The 12,602-nt window shown below is 36.6% G+C and overlaps 1 protein-coding gene across 1 annotated transcript; it reads left to right on the forward strand.

The window, feature by feature from the left end:
- Nucleotides 1–5,014: 5,014 nt before the first annotated feature.
- On the forward strand, nt 5,015–12,007 carry LOC107562898 (probable peptidyl-tRNA hydrolase 2). The gene is made up of 7 exons (XM_016247652.1): nt 5,015–5,442; nt 5,857–5,939; nt 6,220–6,291; nt 8,478–8,552; nt 9,948–10,045; nt 10,194–10,308; nt 10,613–12,007. Exons 2-7 carry the CDS (start codon nt 5,859–5,861, stop codon nt 10,697–10,699), a joined length of 528 nt encoding a protein of 175 aa, XP_016103138.1. The 5' UTR covers nt 5,015–5,442; nt 5,857–5,858; the 3' UTR covers nt 10,700–12,007.
- Nucleotides 12,008–12,602: the final 595 nt, after the last annotated feature.

A 12,602-nucleotide genomic window follows, 5' to 3' on the forward strand; every position in this document is an offset into this window, starting at 1 on the left:
CACCGAGCTTTCCATTTTGTATCTTACTGCTCTGTGTGCAGGCATCAAATAAATTCTAATATCATCCACGTTCAGAGTACTTGTCCTGTTGAAGGGTGGGACCGGGTCAGATACACATAAAGGACACATATGTTCCATTCAAAGGGCAATAAATTAGAATTTATGAATTGTGAATTTAAATTGTATTTATTTACAGAGGTATATTATGTTACACTTCACACTTCTCTAGTAAGTTTTGTCTGTGTGTGAAGACGCTGCAGGCCGGGGTGTTGCCCAAATCCACGAATGAATGTTTCAAAGTTAAGTAAACTTTAACAGATTTCCCGTGCTAAGGAAGTAGGGAGGAATGAACACCATGTATGAACCTTGTCAATCGGAACAGTTCATGCATGGAGCTCTTTTCTAATGAGCTGGTTATCTGAATCAGGTGTGTTAAATAAGAGAGACATGCAAAGTATGCAGAGCGGTGGTACGCGAGGACTGGAATTGAGAACCACTCATTTAGACCATCATTTAGTATATTACCCTGTTGAAAAAAAACAGCATATGCTGGTTAGGTATGTTTTGAAGCATGACTGCTGGTTTGAGCTGGTTTAAGATGGTCATATGCTGGTCCTAATCTGGTTCTGAGCAGGAGCTAGTTGCTTAGGACCAGCACATGACCAGCTTAAACCAGCTCAAACCAGCAGTCATGCTTCAAAACATACCTAACCAGCATATGCTGTTTTTTTAAGGAACTGCGAAACTGAGGGGTCCACATTTGCTGATTCGAGTGTGCTAGTTGTGGTGAGGAGTAATTGACATTTATTGTGTTCTCAGCACGGGTTGTATATGCTGTAGACTCATATGCCTTTTTGAGTAACGAGTCTGTGCGACCACACTGAGTACTGGGGCAATGCACATTGCCTCACCGGGCCTCATCAGGTGATATTACGAGGGCAGTGACGGGTTGCTCTATTTCTGAAACACGGCCAACCCCAAAGGTATCTGCATCCGCCATAGATGCCAGTGTACAGGCAGTCTTTGACTGCCGTTTGGGTGAAGTAGACCCTATCAGGGAGTTTGAAAATTCTGCAACAGAATCCTTGCATGGTGGCATAACAAAGTTAGACCCAGCTGAAAACTGTCTAAAAAAGACGTTGGACTGGGCTGGCTGCACTGGCAAGTTATCCAGCCCTAAACAAGCAACTGCCATCTGTAGCATAGCTAAGGTATCATCCATGGAGGATGGAGTTAGTCCAGAGAGAATCGAATCACCGCTAGAACACCCTGCAGCTGAAAAAATGCATTCTCCTGGGGGAAAGATTGTGCAGCAACATCTACCGCATTCAATTGATCCTGGAAAATTGAGTCAGACACACTTGTAGAGAGCATGTCAAAGTCAGCGTGAGTTGGAGAAGAGGAACTAAAAGGTTCGTCATCCATTTTCTTACTGGGACCTTCCTCATCTTCCTGTGTAATAGCTACAGGTGAGGCAGGCATAACAGGCTGGAACGTCTGAAGAAGGCGTTTTATCTCTGACATCTCAGACAACAGGACAGCAACCGTCTTAGCCACCGGATAGCACCGAGATGGCACAAGTGTTGCACAATTTTATGTAAGATGAAAAACTGAGCGGGGAACCGTCAGCAAATTGATCGGTTACACTAACCACCGGATAGTACCGAGAAGCACTAAGTGTTATCGATATATCAACAAATATATCCAACAAAAACAAAAAAACTCACCGAAACTCCTTATGAGCACGCGGTTACAGCTCTTGTAAGCTGCACTTGACAGCGTGGAAATCGATTGAAGAACGACCTATCACAGACAAGTGAGAAAGCAAAAGAGACCAGATGCTGAGCTAGTGTGTCTATTATACTTGAGGCTCAGCCTATGTCACCACGTGACTTTTTTGGTATATTATCTCGATCTATCGAGCAGGCACTGTGATAATTTACTAGTGCTTAAGCACCACCTCTAGTGGTCAGGAGGAATGAAACAGAACAATAACATCACCGAGCTTTCCATTTTGTATCTTACTGCTCTGTGTGCAGGCATCAAATAAATTCTAATATCATCCACGTTCAGAGTACTTGTCCTGTTGAAGGGTGGGACCGGGTCAGATACACATAAAGGACACATATGTTCCATTCAAAGGGCAATAAATTAGAATTTATGAATTGTGAATTTAAATTGTATTTATTTACAGAGGTATATTATGTTACACTTCACACTTCTCTAGTAAGTTTTGTCTGTGTGTGAAGACGCTGCAGGCCGGGGTGTTGCCCAAATCCACGAATGAATGTTTCAAAGTTAAGTAAACTTTAACAGATTTCCCGTGCTAAGGAAGTAGGGAGGAATGAACACCATGTATGAACCTTGTCAATCGGAACAGTTCATGCATGGAGCTCTTTTCTAATGAGCTGGTTATCTGAATCAGGTGTGTTAAATAAGAGAGACATGCAAAGTATGCAGAGCGGTGGTACGCGAGGACTGGAATTGAGAACCACTCATTTAGACCATCATTTAGTATATTACCCTGTTGAAAAAAAACAGCATATGCTGGTTAGGTATGTTTTGAAGCATGACTGCTGGTTTGAGCTGGTTTAAGCTGGTCATGTGCTGGTCCTAAGCAACTAGCTCCTGCTCAGAACCAGATTAGGACCAGCATATGACCATCTTAAACCAGCTCAAACCAGCAGTCATGCTTCAAAACATACCTAACCAGCATATGCTGTTTTTTTCGACAGGGTAGGCCTACTTATTGTGCAATTCTTCTTTAAGACTCTTCCTTTCTCTTTCATATGCATTACATATCATCAAAACATGCTCCAATGTCTCTATTAAGCATCACTTTAACATGTATTATGTTTCCCTGTAATGTGTAATGTATGGCTAGGATCGTAGATGTGTGGAAATGACTTGTTCCCTTCTGGTTATGTTATGAATGATTTTTCTTTATGCTCCTTTGTACCTTATGATAATGCCGACCTGTTTGACTTGAGTCCCAATATGTCTGCCATTTAATATCGCATGTTTCTAATATGTTTTTCTTCTGTTCTGTTGAGTGAAATATTTATACTTGGATTGTCCATCTTTAAGGATTCTTTGGCCATTTTGTCTACCTTCTCATTACCCTAAATTCCCAAGTGTTCTGGTACCCACAGAAAATAAGTTATTATTCATATCTGTTTTATACTGTAAAATGTAATCATGATTTCTGATCAAATGTCACCTCTATTTGTTTCCAATGATTGTAAATTCATAAGAACTGCCATTGAGTCAGAACCAGGGTTTGAAATTAACACCCGCCAACCCGCCAAATGCTGCTCCAAATCAGCTGTGGCGGTTAATGTTGTCAAATCACTAGCCAATTTGGCAGGTTACTTTTCTTCACTCATTAAATTCTTGGGGAAGTTAATGTGAGCCAAATCTGCACAGATTTAGCGCAAATACTGCACTCTTGAGTCATAATGATAATATGAAATACAACCTAATTGCACATCATACCTAGCTTACTTGAACATACCCTACCCTTCAATACTCAACAAATAATGGCGTGCTGGTTTCCTTTGCATTGAAGCAATAGCGAAGACTCAAAAAATGACTGAAAACTCAGACACTCTGTGATTTTCTTACTGTCCAGCTGAACTCTCCTGATATCATGCACTTTGATCCCACCGTCTTAAATTTAGATATATCAAATTTAAGGCCATAAAAGTCTTAAATTGTACAACAAAGTTTTAATTATGATTTCAAGAGGTCTTAAATTTGGGGACGGAAATACAAGAATTGCAATATAGCTTAATGTGATGATTACACTTCCAAAGTTTATATGAGTGCTGCAGTTTCAAGCTGTACATCCGTTACCGTGGAAACTGCTATATTCTGCCGATCTAAAAGCGCCACCTGCTGGCAGAGGATGAATGTGCATGTTCAATAAGCCCTTCTGCTGTTTTTGTGCAGACCATTGCGAAAATCGACCCATATTTTTATGCAGCAAACACTCAGTTAAATGGAACTGGTGGAAAAATGCATTAAAAATGCATACAAATATAAACAATTAAGACATTAAGATATATTTATGTCATATTAATATAATAACTGATTGGTAATAATTGTTTAAATTAATGCAATAATTGATACTTTTGACTCTTATCCCTTTCCTTAAAAATTGTTTAAATGCTGAAATGTGTGCTGAAAACTTTTTGCTTGTGTGAAAACCTGTAACTGAACAGTATATATGGTATTAATTTAATTTGTGCAGGTCTTTAAAAGGTCTTAAAACTTCTTAAATGTATTATTCAGATATTCAGATTTTATAATAAATATATTTGTATATGAAGCTGTGACGCAGTTAATCTGGTTTATTTCCATGTTTTTTTTTTGTGCTAGTTGAAGAATGGCCGGTAACTTACAAATTTAGCAGCCAAATTGGCTGGTGAGTGAAAAAGTTAATTTCAAACCCTGGTCAAAACATATTATTACTTTATCTGTTCTTACTTCATAAACCCAGCCTAATGACATTAGGATTGCTATCATTTTATCAAATTAATCCCATCCCCCACTTTCATAATTTTCTCACATTTAAGTCAACTTCAGGCTGATCTAGTAACTAGGGCTGCATTTGCCACCTCTACGATTTACAACTTAGCTTACAATGCTTTTGAGAAATGCAGCCCAGGGTGCTATTTATGTACTACAACTACTGGAGCAAATAACTTTGATTCTAGACCAGTTTCATTGAACAAACACCTCTTTAAACTTGTGTGGCTTTTAAGCTGTTAAATTGATGACGTACCATCGACCTCAAGCGTTTTTGTTTTATTTTATTTTTATTTTTTTATTATTATATTAGTAGTATATAACATGCTCGTTCATCGAGGCCTCACACTCCATCCCAGTAGGTGGCGGAAATGCACCTTAAGCTGGTTTGCCAACCGCCATTAAACACAAAAGAAGAAGAAGACCTCAAGCGTTTCCGCCATGTTTGTAGTTCTTTTTCATTTGTTTGGCGCAATCCGCTATGTAGGAATAATGAATGTCTTAACGCCTGGGCAGTCTTTGCTGCGGTGTGCAGCCAGGTGGCTATAGTTTTTTTTATTAAATCATTTCGTTTGAACGCTTCAAAACGAAAGGAAGAATCTTAATGTTATTATTTTACATTTCCGTTTAAACAAGGCGCTTTGTAGCGCAGATGACCCGGAAATGTAACCGACATGACACATGAACTTGGTTTATACGGTAATGTTTAGTTCACGTTTTGCGCCGAAATCTATTGTTGCAACTAATGAATTAAAACTACAAGCAGCATTTGGAAATAAAAGGTTCAAAATAATCCCATATCACAAATGACTTTATGTCAATTTGAGAGTGAAAAGACGAAAACAATCGCTCGTGAAGAAGCTCACAGTCTCATTGGGTGATAATCGCTCGGTCAGTAGTGCAGTAAAGCAGGTAAGTGCCACAATCCTTAACACACTAAACTACAGAATACGATTGTCCTGAGCTACTTTCAGTTAGATTGTTAAAAATGCCCAGAATGTGTGGCAGTACTGGCATTAGCAGCACAAGCAGCTACAAACTTTGGGTAGCTTGAAAATATTCATATATTTTACCCACATTCTGATGTTTTTATACGGATTTGAAGGTGTCGCAGTGAAATACATTGCGTTCATTTGCATCCAAACGTCAGTATGATCCAACCTACAGCTTATTTATATATCAAAGAGCGTTAGTGAGCCCCACTATAATCCCAACACTGTATACGAATAGGCTGTGCTATCTTCAGTTAAAACGTGACGGTATATCACTTACAATCTATTAGAATACGTTAATAAGGGATTTATAATGTGCATGTCTATATTTTAGAAATGGAGTCCCAGCAGGAAGTGAACCCTGTATTCCTGCAGCAGCTCAGAGAGTTGGACATACCTGAGGAGGCAGCCAAGCAGGTACACCGCACTAAAAATACCACAAACCTGCTTACAATGAATGAAGTGACATTATATTTGCAGTATTGGTTGACTTTACAGTGTTTGTTTCTCATAGTAGATATCAAAATATAGTGCACCCATTTTGAGAACCAGAACTGTTTGTATACTGGATATTATGGTTTGACTTACCTTGATGAGTTTGTTAATTTTGTTACGGTAGCAGAATCTGACATACATAAAAGCTGTTCATGTTATGTCATGGTTTTTGGAGTGAGATGCTTTTATTGATCTTTTACAGGCACTCTTGCACACACAGAATGTGTCTGCGGAGGAAGCTGCAATGTACTACTTCAACAAACTAGAGAACGAGGTACATTTCAAGTAGTTTAATGTTACGTTGAATACAGCTTTGTCTGTAGGGCTTCTTGGATATGACAAACCACTGGTTTAGGAGAGTTAATACTGCAATTCAATGTTGTTGCCATGCCTGAAACTGTGCAGTGTGTACATGGCAACTGGTCCTCTTAACAGCATGAAAAACAAAACTTTTATTCAAATAGTGAATAGATTATATACAGAAAGTGAGCAAAGAGCACTTCTTTTATAATCCCTGAATCTATAACTCACCTGTTCTGTGCTCTGATGAAAACTCCTGTTCATAAACAGTGAAGCTGTCTGCACTATAAATCTCTTATTTACATTTTGTCTATACTTTTTTGGTTTTAAAGGGGACATTGGATGCTAAATTCACTTTTACATGGTGTTTTCATATAATGTGTCTTAGCAGTATGTGGACACAACCACCCTACAATGATGAAAATCTATTCACTACTTTTTTTTTAATCCCCCAAAAATCTAAACAGTCTCAATAATCAAGCCGTTTTGATTTTCTGATCAATATGACATCATATTGCTCAAGCCCCGCCAATGGCCGCTGACGGACTGTCCCGTATTAGCATATCTCAGCCAGTTTTACTCTGTCTGCCATTTTCTCCGTGCTCGAGCAGCTGTAGCGACAACAATGCAATGCAGGTTTTTTGTAGTTGGATGTAAAAGTGAACATAATAGTCTTCATTTTGTCCTGACATCAGAGCCACCGAGGACGCAGTGGATTAGTTTTGTTTATTTTTCAGACCCTGAGGATATGACCAAAGACTATAGAAAAAATGGACTTTGATATGACTCGTTTAAGGTGATCAGATTAAACCAGTTATTTTTGAATAATCGACTCTGGGCTTGGAATAGGCTTATTTCTTTATTTGAATGACTTTGATATAACACTAAGCAATACAAACATTTCTGGTCATTTTTTTTTTATTCCATTATCTGTATTGTGGTCAAACCCACACGCAGCGCGGCCTGTTCCTACAGTATAAAGCCTGGAATTTACCCCAGAAGAAGAACACGATGCAACACGCGCCTTGATTCAGCTAAAGATATAATTTCTGACGAGTAAATAATTAATTCTTAAAATCAAATGAAAGTGGCCTCTTAAGGCTGCCCACGCATGCAAAACAAATATTAAGCATAAACTATTTTTTATATTTACCCATTGAAAAAAATCTACATTAATTTAAGTTTTTCTGTTTCAAAATGTGTTTTCTGTTACAAAAAAACAACAACAACATAAAAAGTCTTTATCATTTCTCTTTATTTCTTTTTCAAAAGAAAATCAAATGAGCAGAATAGGTTGGCAGACCCGCCGGGTCTGAGTGCAGTTATTGGAAAGCATATTTTAGACCGATTGGAGATTAATCCTAATAAACATGCCGCTACAATAAAAACAATAACTTTAAATTACATTTAAAACAGTGTATTTCTATTATTCCTCCTGCAGTAATTAAAAGCAGCGTGCAGATCCTCATTTATCTCAGGACTGTGGCGACAGCAGCAGCGCGAACAATCGCTTTGCTCACTCACATGTAACGATATAAAGGCTAAAATCTTCTATAATGTGAAAAATATATAGTTTTTATGACATATGTCTTTATTCTTGAGAAGAAATTTAATTTTGACGAGAAAAATGTTTAAACAACATATCTCATTATTATGAGAAAATAATTAGTTTTAACGACAACATCTCAATATTATGAGAACTTATGTTAAAACTATATAATATCGTTATTACAACATAATTGAGTAGAAAAAAAGAATGTGTGGCAGCAATGCGTCACCCTAGTTTTACATGACCACTGAGGAATTTTAACCAAAGTATGTTGCAGTCATTTCATGAAGACCCTAAATAATCATAACAACTTGTGGAAAATGGGCATCCAATGTCCCCTTTAATGATAGCATTTGAAAGAAAGAGTGTACAACTCTCAGCTCATGCTGAACAACATTTTGAGCAAAGTTTATCAGTGCAGTGACTGATTTTAAATGGCCTTTGTCATTGTCTGAATGGCCATTGTATTCCTGCACTCAATGGTTACGGCGCTCAACATTGCAAAATTATATTAAGAAACTTTGGACACAACAGATATAGATCTAAATAGAACGCTGTGTAATTGAGGCAGCCATGATCAGTCAATCAGTGTAAAATGTTTTCCTTTGCAGGATGAGGGTGATGAGGACCTGATGTACAAAATGGTGTTTGTTGTAAATATGGAGCTGTCCATGGGTGTGGGGAAGGTAGATATTGTTTATTGCAATTTTCAGATTTACAGTGTACTTAATATAGAAGTGAATGATACAGAATGATGAACAAAAGACTATGTTTGTTTCCCCTCTCCGCTGTTTTGTGATCTCCTTCATCAGTCAAAAGGTGTTCCTTCTCATGAATAATGTGAAACCAATCACAATTCAGTGTTTACTCTAACATGTCACATTCTGTTCTTGGAACTGACCGAATGAAATTGCTTAACAAATAAGAAAATAATAATAGTACATTTTGTTCGTCTGACTATTCAAAATAATGTGATATAATTGTTTTGAATAGTATGCAACTTAGACAAATGTGTTAAAGTGTATTTTAGGGTTTTATGACCCATTCAGTATTTCCTCAGTGATTAATCAAACCAATACATCCATAAACAACACACTTCGATTTCCTCAATTGCAGTATCATTTTTTTAAAAACAAGTTATTGGAATTCAAAGCTGATTTGATCAAAGCAGTTTGTAATTTGTTTGTTTATAATTGATGCTTGTTTTTGCTAGAGTTATAAACTGACATCCTCTAAGCCATGAGACATTTTCTCATAAATATGAACTAAAATGTCAACATTGAGGGGAAAACCCCCCTGATAATTGTGATTTGGTATCTCTTAATGAGACACTTTCTCATAAAAATGATTTAAGATGTCCTAATGAGAAATGCATGCACGCTGTGCCAATGTGCCTAAGCAAGCAAACAAAGAAAAAAAGATGCTATATAAAGTTTTCCATATCTTTCAGTTTAATTGAGCTCTCATGTGTACAGGTGCTTTTACATACACATGCAAAGTGTTCTCTAGCCCAAGAGGTTGCCATGGTGATAAACAATGGTGCCTGCATATGCTAATAAAATAAATAAATCGAACAAAATAACCAATTAAGTAACATCCATTTATTAAGTTTAGGTGTAATGGCATTACATTCCATGCAATGTGTGCGTTCATGTTTCGACCATATACAAGCTAAAAGGTTGTGAATAAAGGCATCGATAGAAAATGCCTTACTGTGTTCTTGTTGCATTTACATGGGTCTGACCAGCAGATGTCGCCAGTGTGAGGATTTTTCAGGACTGAATCATTTTCTGAAGCAATTGTTCAGTTGATTTGAAGTTTCTCATATCTCTACTTCCTAATCTGTTGCATTGTGAATGCACACAATAAACCAAAATTACGGGTGAAAAAAAGGTTAAAATAATCAGAAACCAAGTAATTATTAGTAGAAAGTTTCTCATTATTATGACTTGCATAATCACATTGTTGGAAATGGGCTTCCATACTCTTGCATTTCAACTAATATTACTTGTTAGAGAACAATGTCTTGTGTATGGTCCCTGGATTTCAATAGATTTGAAAAGAGCAGTGTGTCCCTGTAGGTGGCGGCGCAGGTGGGTCATGCTGCAGTGGGTTTGTATCAGGCCTTGCAGGAGAAAAACAGTTGGAGGGAAATGGCCTGGAGATGGGACCATGCTGGGTAAGGGATATCACTGTGTTTTTTTAAATAAATGTCAAACCAAGCCATTCATGTATATATAAAAAAGAATCACCTCTGAATCAAAATATTTAAAGTATGTTAACCTAAGACACGTGTATTAGAATGATTTTTTTTTGTGCCTATTTAGAGCTAAGAAGATTGTGTTACAAGGCACTAACATGGCACACCTTTTGGAGTTGCAGGCTCTTGCAATGAGCCTCAGTCTTCCTACAAAGCTGGTACAGGATGCTGGACACACACAGGTTAGAGGCACATCTATGCAATGATGCTTTAGCATGGCATTGCTGTTATTGTTATAATATGGCAAATGGTGTACTATTGTGTTTTATATACCTATACAATATACCCAAAATAGCATATAAAAAATTAGACATTATATAAGTTAATGGTATATGGATGTAGATGCTAATTTCTAATACATATTTGACATGAAAATCTAAGGAGAGTAAGACTTTTTTAAAGATGTGTGATTCATTTTGTGTTTTTACATTTTGTGTAAATAGTGATAAAGCCTGGAAAATGATTTTGGACTTTTTGTGTGTGCAGGTGGAGCCAGGTTCATGCACTGTGCTTGCCATCATTGGAGAAGAGGAGATGGTGAATAATGTCACAGGCAGTCTGAAACTGCTTTGAGGAAACTACTGTAATGCTGAGGAAAACTCTTCAAGTGTAAGTTTGTTATGTACCACAGAAAGAACAGGGGTCAGCGTTTCCCCACAGTAGCATGGTTTTCCTCAAGATAATGCACTCAGTAATTTTTTGTTTATGTTGTGATGACTTACACTGACACCTAACAATGTGGATGCATCTTTACGCAAAAGCAAACAGTTTCTGTTACTGATACCTAGGGATGGGTTATATACCGTTATAATTGTCAACCAGTATAACTATTTACGTATCATTTCTATTGTGGTTATGCCAATGTTTCCTGCAGTTCTGAAACTCCAGCACCACAAAAAGAACCCATATTTAACTCCAGTTGTGAATGTGAGTTTGCGATTTGAATTGAATGCGATGTGAAAAGGCAGTGTATCACTAACAGCAAGAGAAAGGGTCTTTCTTTTAAGCTGTCATTGTGAGTGGCACACATAAAAAAACAACGCAGAATATTCAGGTTTACAAACAACATACATTACAGCTTTCACTTAATCCTTATGAAAACTGGTCACACTGAGTAAATTACTTCAGAAATTAAACTAAATTATAATGGGTAATTTTATGTAGTTGCTAAAAGGTTTTCAGTATTGTCATGGAAGGCTATCTGACATGTAAAATGGAGAAGGTGTCATCATACTTAACTTGTATTGTTTATTTCATTGCTTGCAGTAAAAACACAATACAAAGATGATGTAACCAATAAAACACTATATTTAAAGTTTCATTGCAGTATTAATGATAAAAATCTAAATTTTATAGATCAACCATTACTTGGAAATTGGAAATTCACAAATATTCTTTTTTTTTTTTCATAAAAACTATATATTGTGATGTATGTTTGTCTATAATATTGTTACATTTTTGCTTGTATCACACATTCCTATCAATACTATTGTAGAAATGCACAGTAAGCCATGATTTATTTATTACTCAAAATCAAAATGGAGTAGGAGGTGAATTAATGAGATAAAATTAGTATAAATTGACTGCTAATGCAACCCACGTGTGACTTTTATTAAGCCACTGAAATTACTCTTCATCTCATATAGGTGTTATTTTAACCACTTTTTTTTTTTTTTTTATATTACAATTAATTTATTTTGTACAACTTTTTAATGAAGGAAAAATTACTGAGTGAAATCTGTGGAAAAACACCTACATACAGTAGTTTAACACAACAGATGTGTTTAAATAATTGCATTTTAAAGCTCTTAAGTTATGTTAGAAGACAACTAATAGATATTATCAACCGGTCCCTAAATTTCTATAGAGCTAAAAAAAAAAAAAAACCTTCCTTAAAGAGATGTGTCAGTTAAATAGCAATGTAAAAAAAAAAAAAAGTATACTCACATGTAAGTGTTATACTTGATGTGCCTGTAGAACCCAATGTTTTGATGATTGTGAAATCAAATAGCCATTGTCAAAGTATAATGTATAACATGTTTCTTCTTTTTTTATTGTGGGAATATTTTTTATTATTTACAATTAAATGTACCCAATCCCTTTGTGATGATAAAATCAGCCTGTGTGTAGCTTCACTTCTGGACAAAGTAATTTGTGTCACTTCCTTGTCATTTACAATTCCTGTCCTGTTGCATCATGGAATAGTAAGGTGTTCACTTTATACCCTCTTCAGAATCTCTGCGGAAGTAGTAAGTTATCCGGATACTTTTCGCCTACCGTTACTGTGAATTTTGACATATTACTTGTTTCACATACTGCAGAGAGGTAGGCATAGTCGGACACGGGGTGTGACTTCCTGTTACACTATGTGGCACACTATATTACAGAAATCATGTCTCTTGTTTAGAACAGCAACATTAAACTGGTTTTCTGCCACCATTTAATGTGCATAAAACTGAGATGACTGCAAACATTG

Source organism: Sinocyclocheilus grahami, unplaced genomic scaffold (genome assembly GCF_001515645.1).
Source record: "Sinocyclocheilus grahami isolate Dianchi unplaced genomic scaffold, SAMN03320097.WGS_v1.1 scaffold846.1, whole genome shotgun sequence".
NCBI lineage: Eukaryota > Metazoa > Chordata > Actinopteri > Cypriniformes > Cyprinidae > Sinocyclocheilus > Sinocyclocheilus grahami.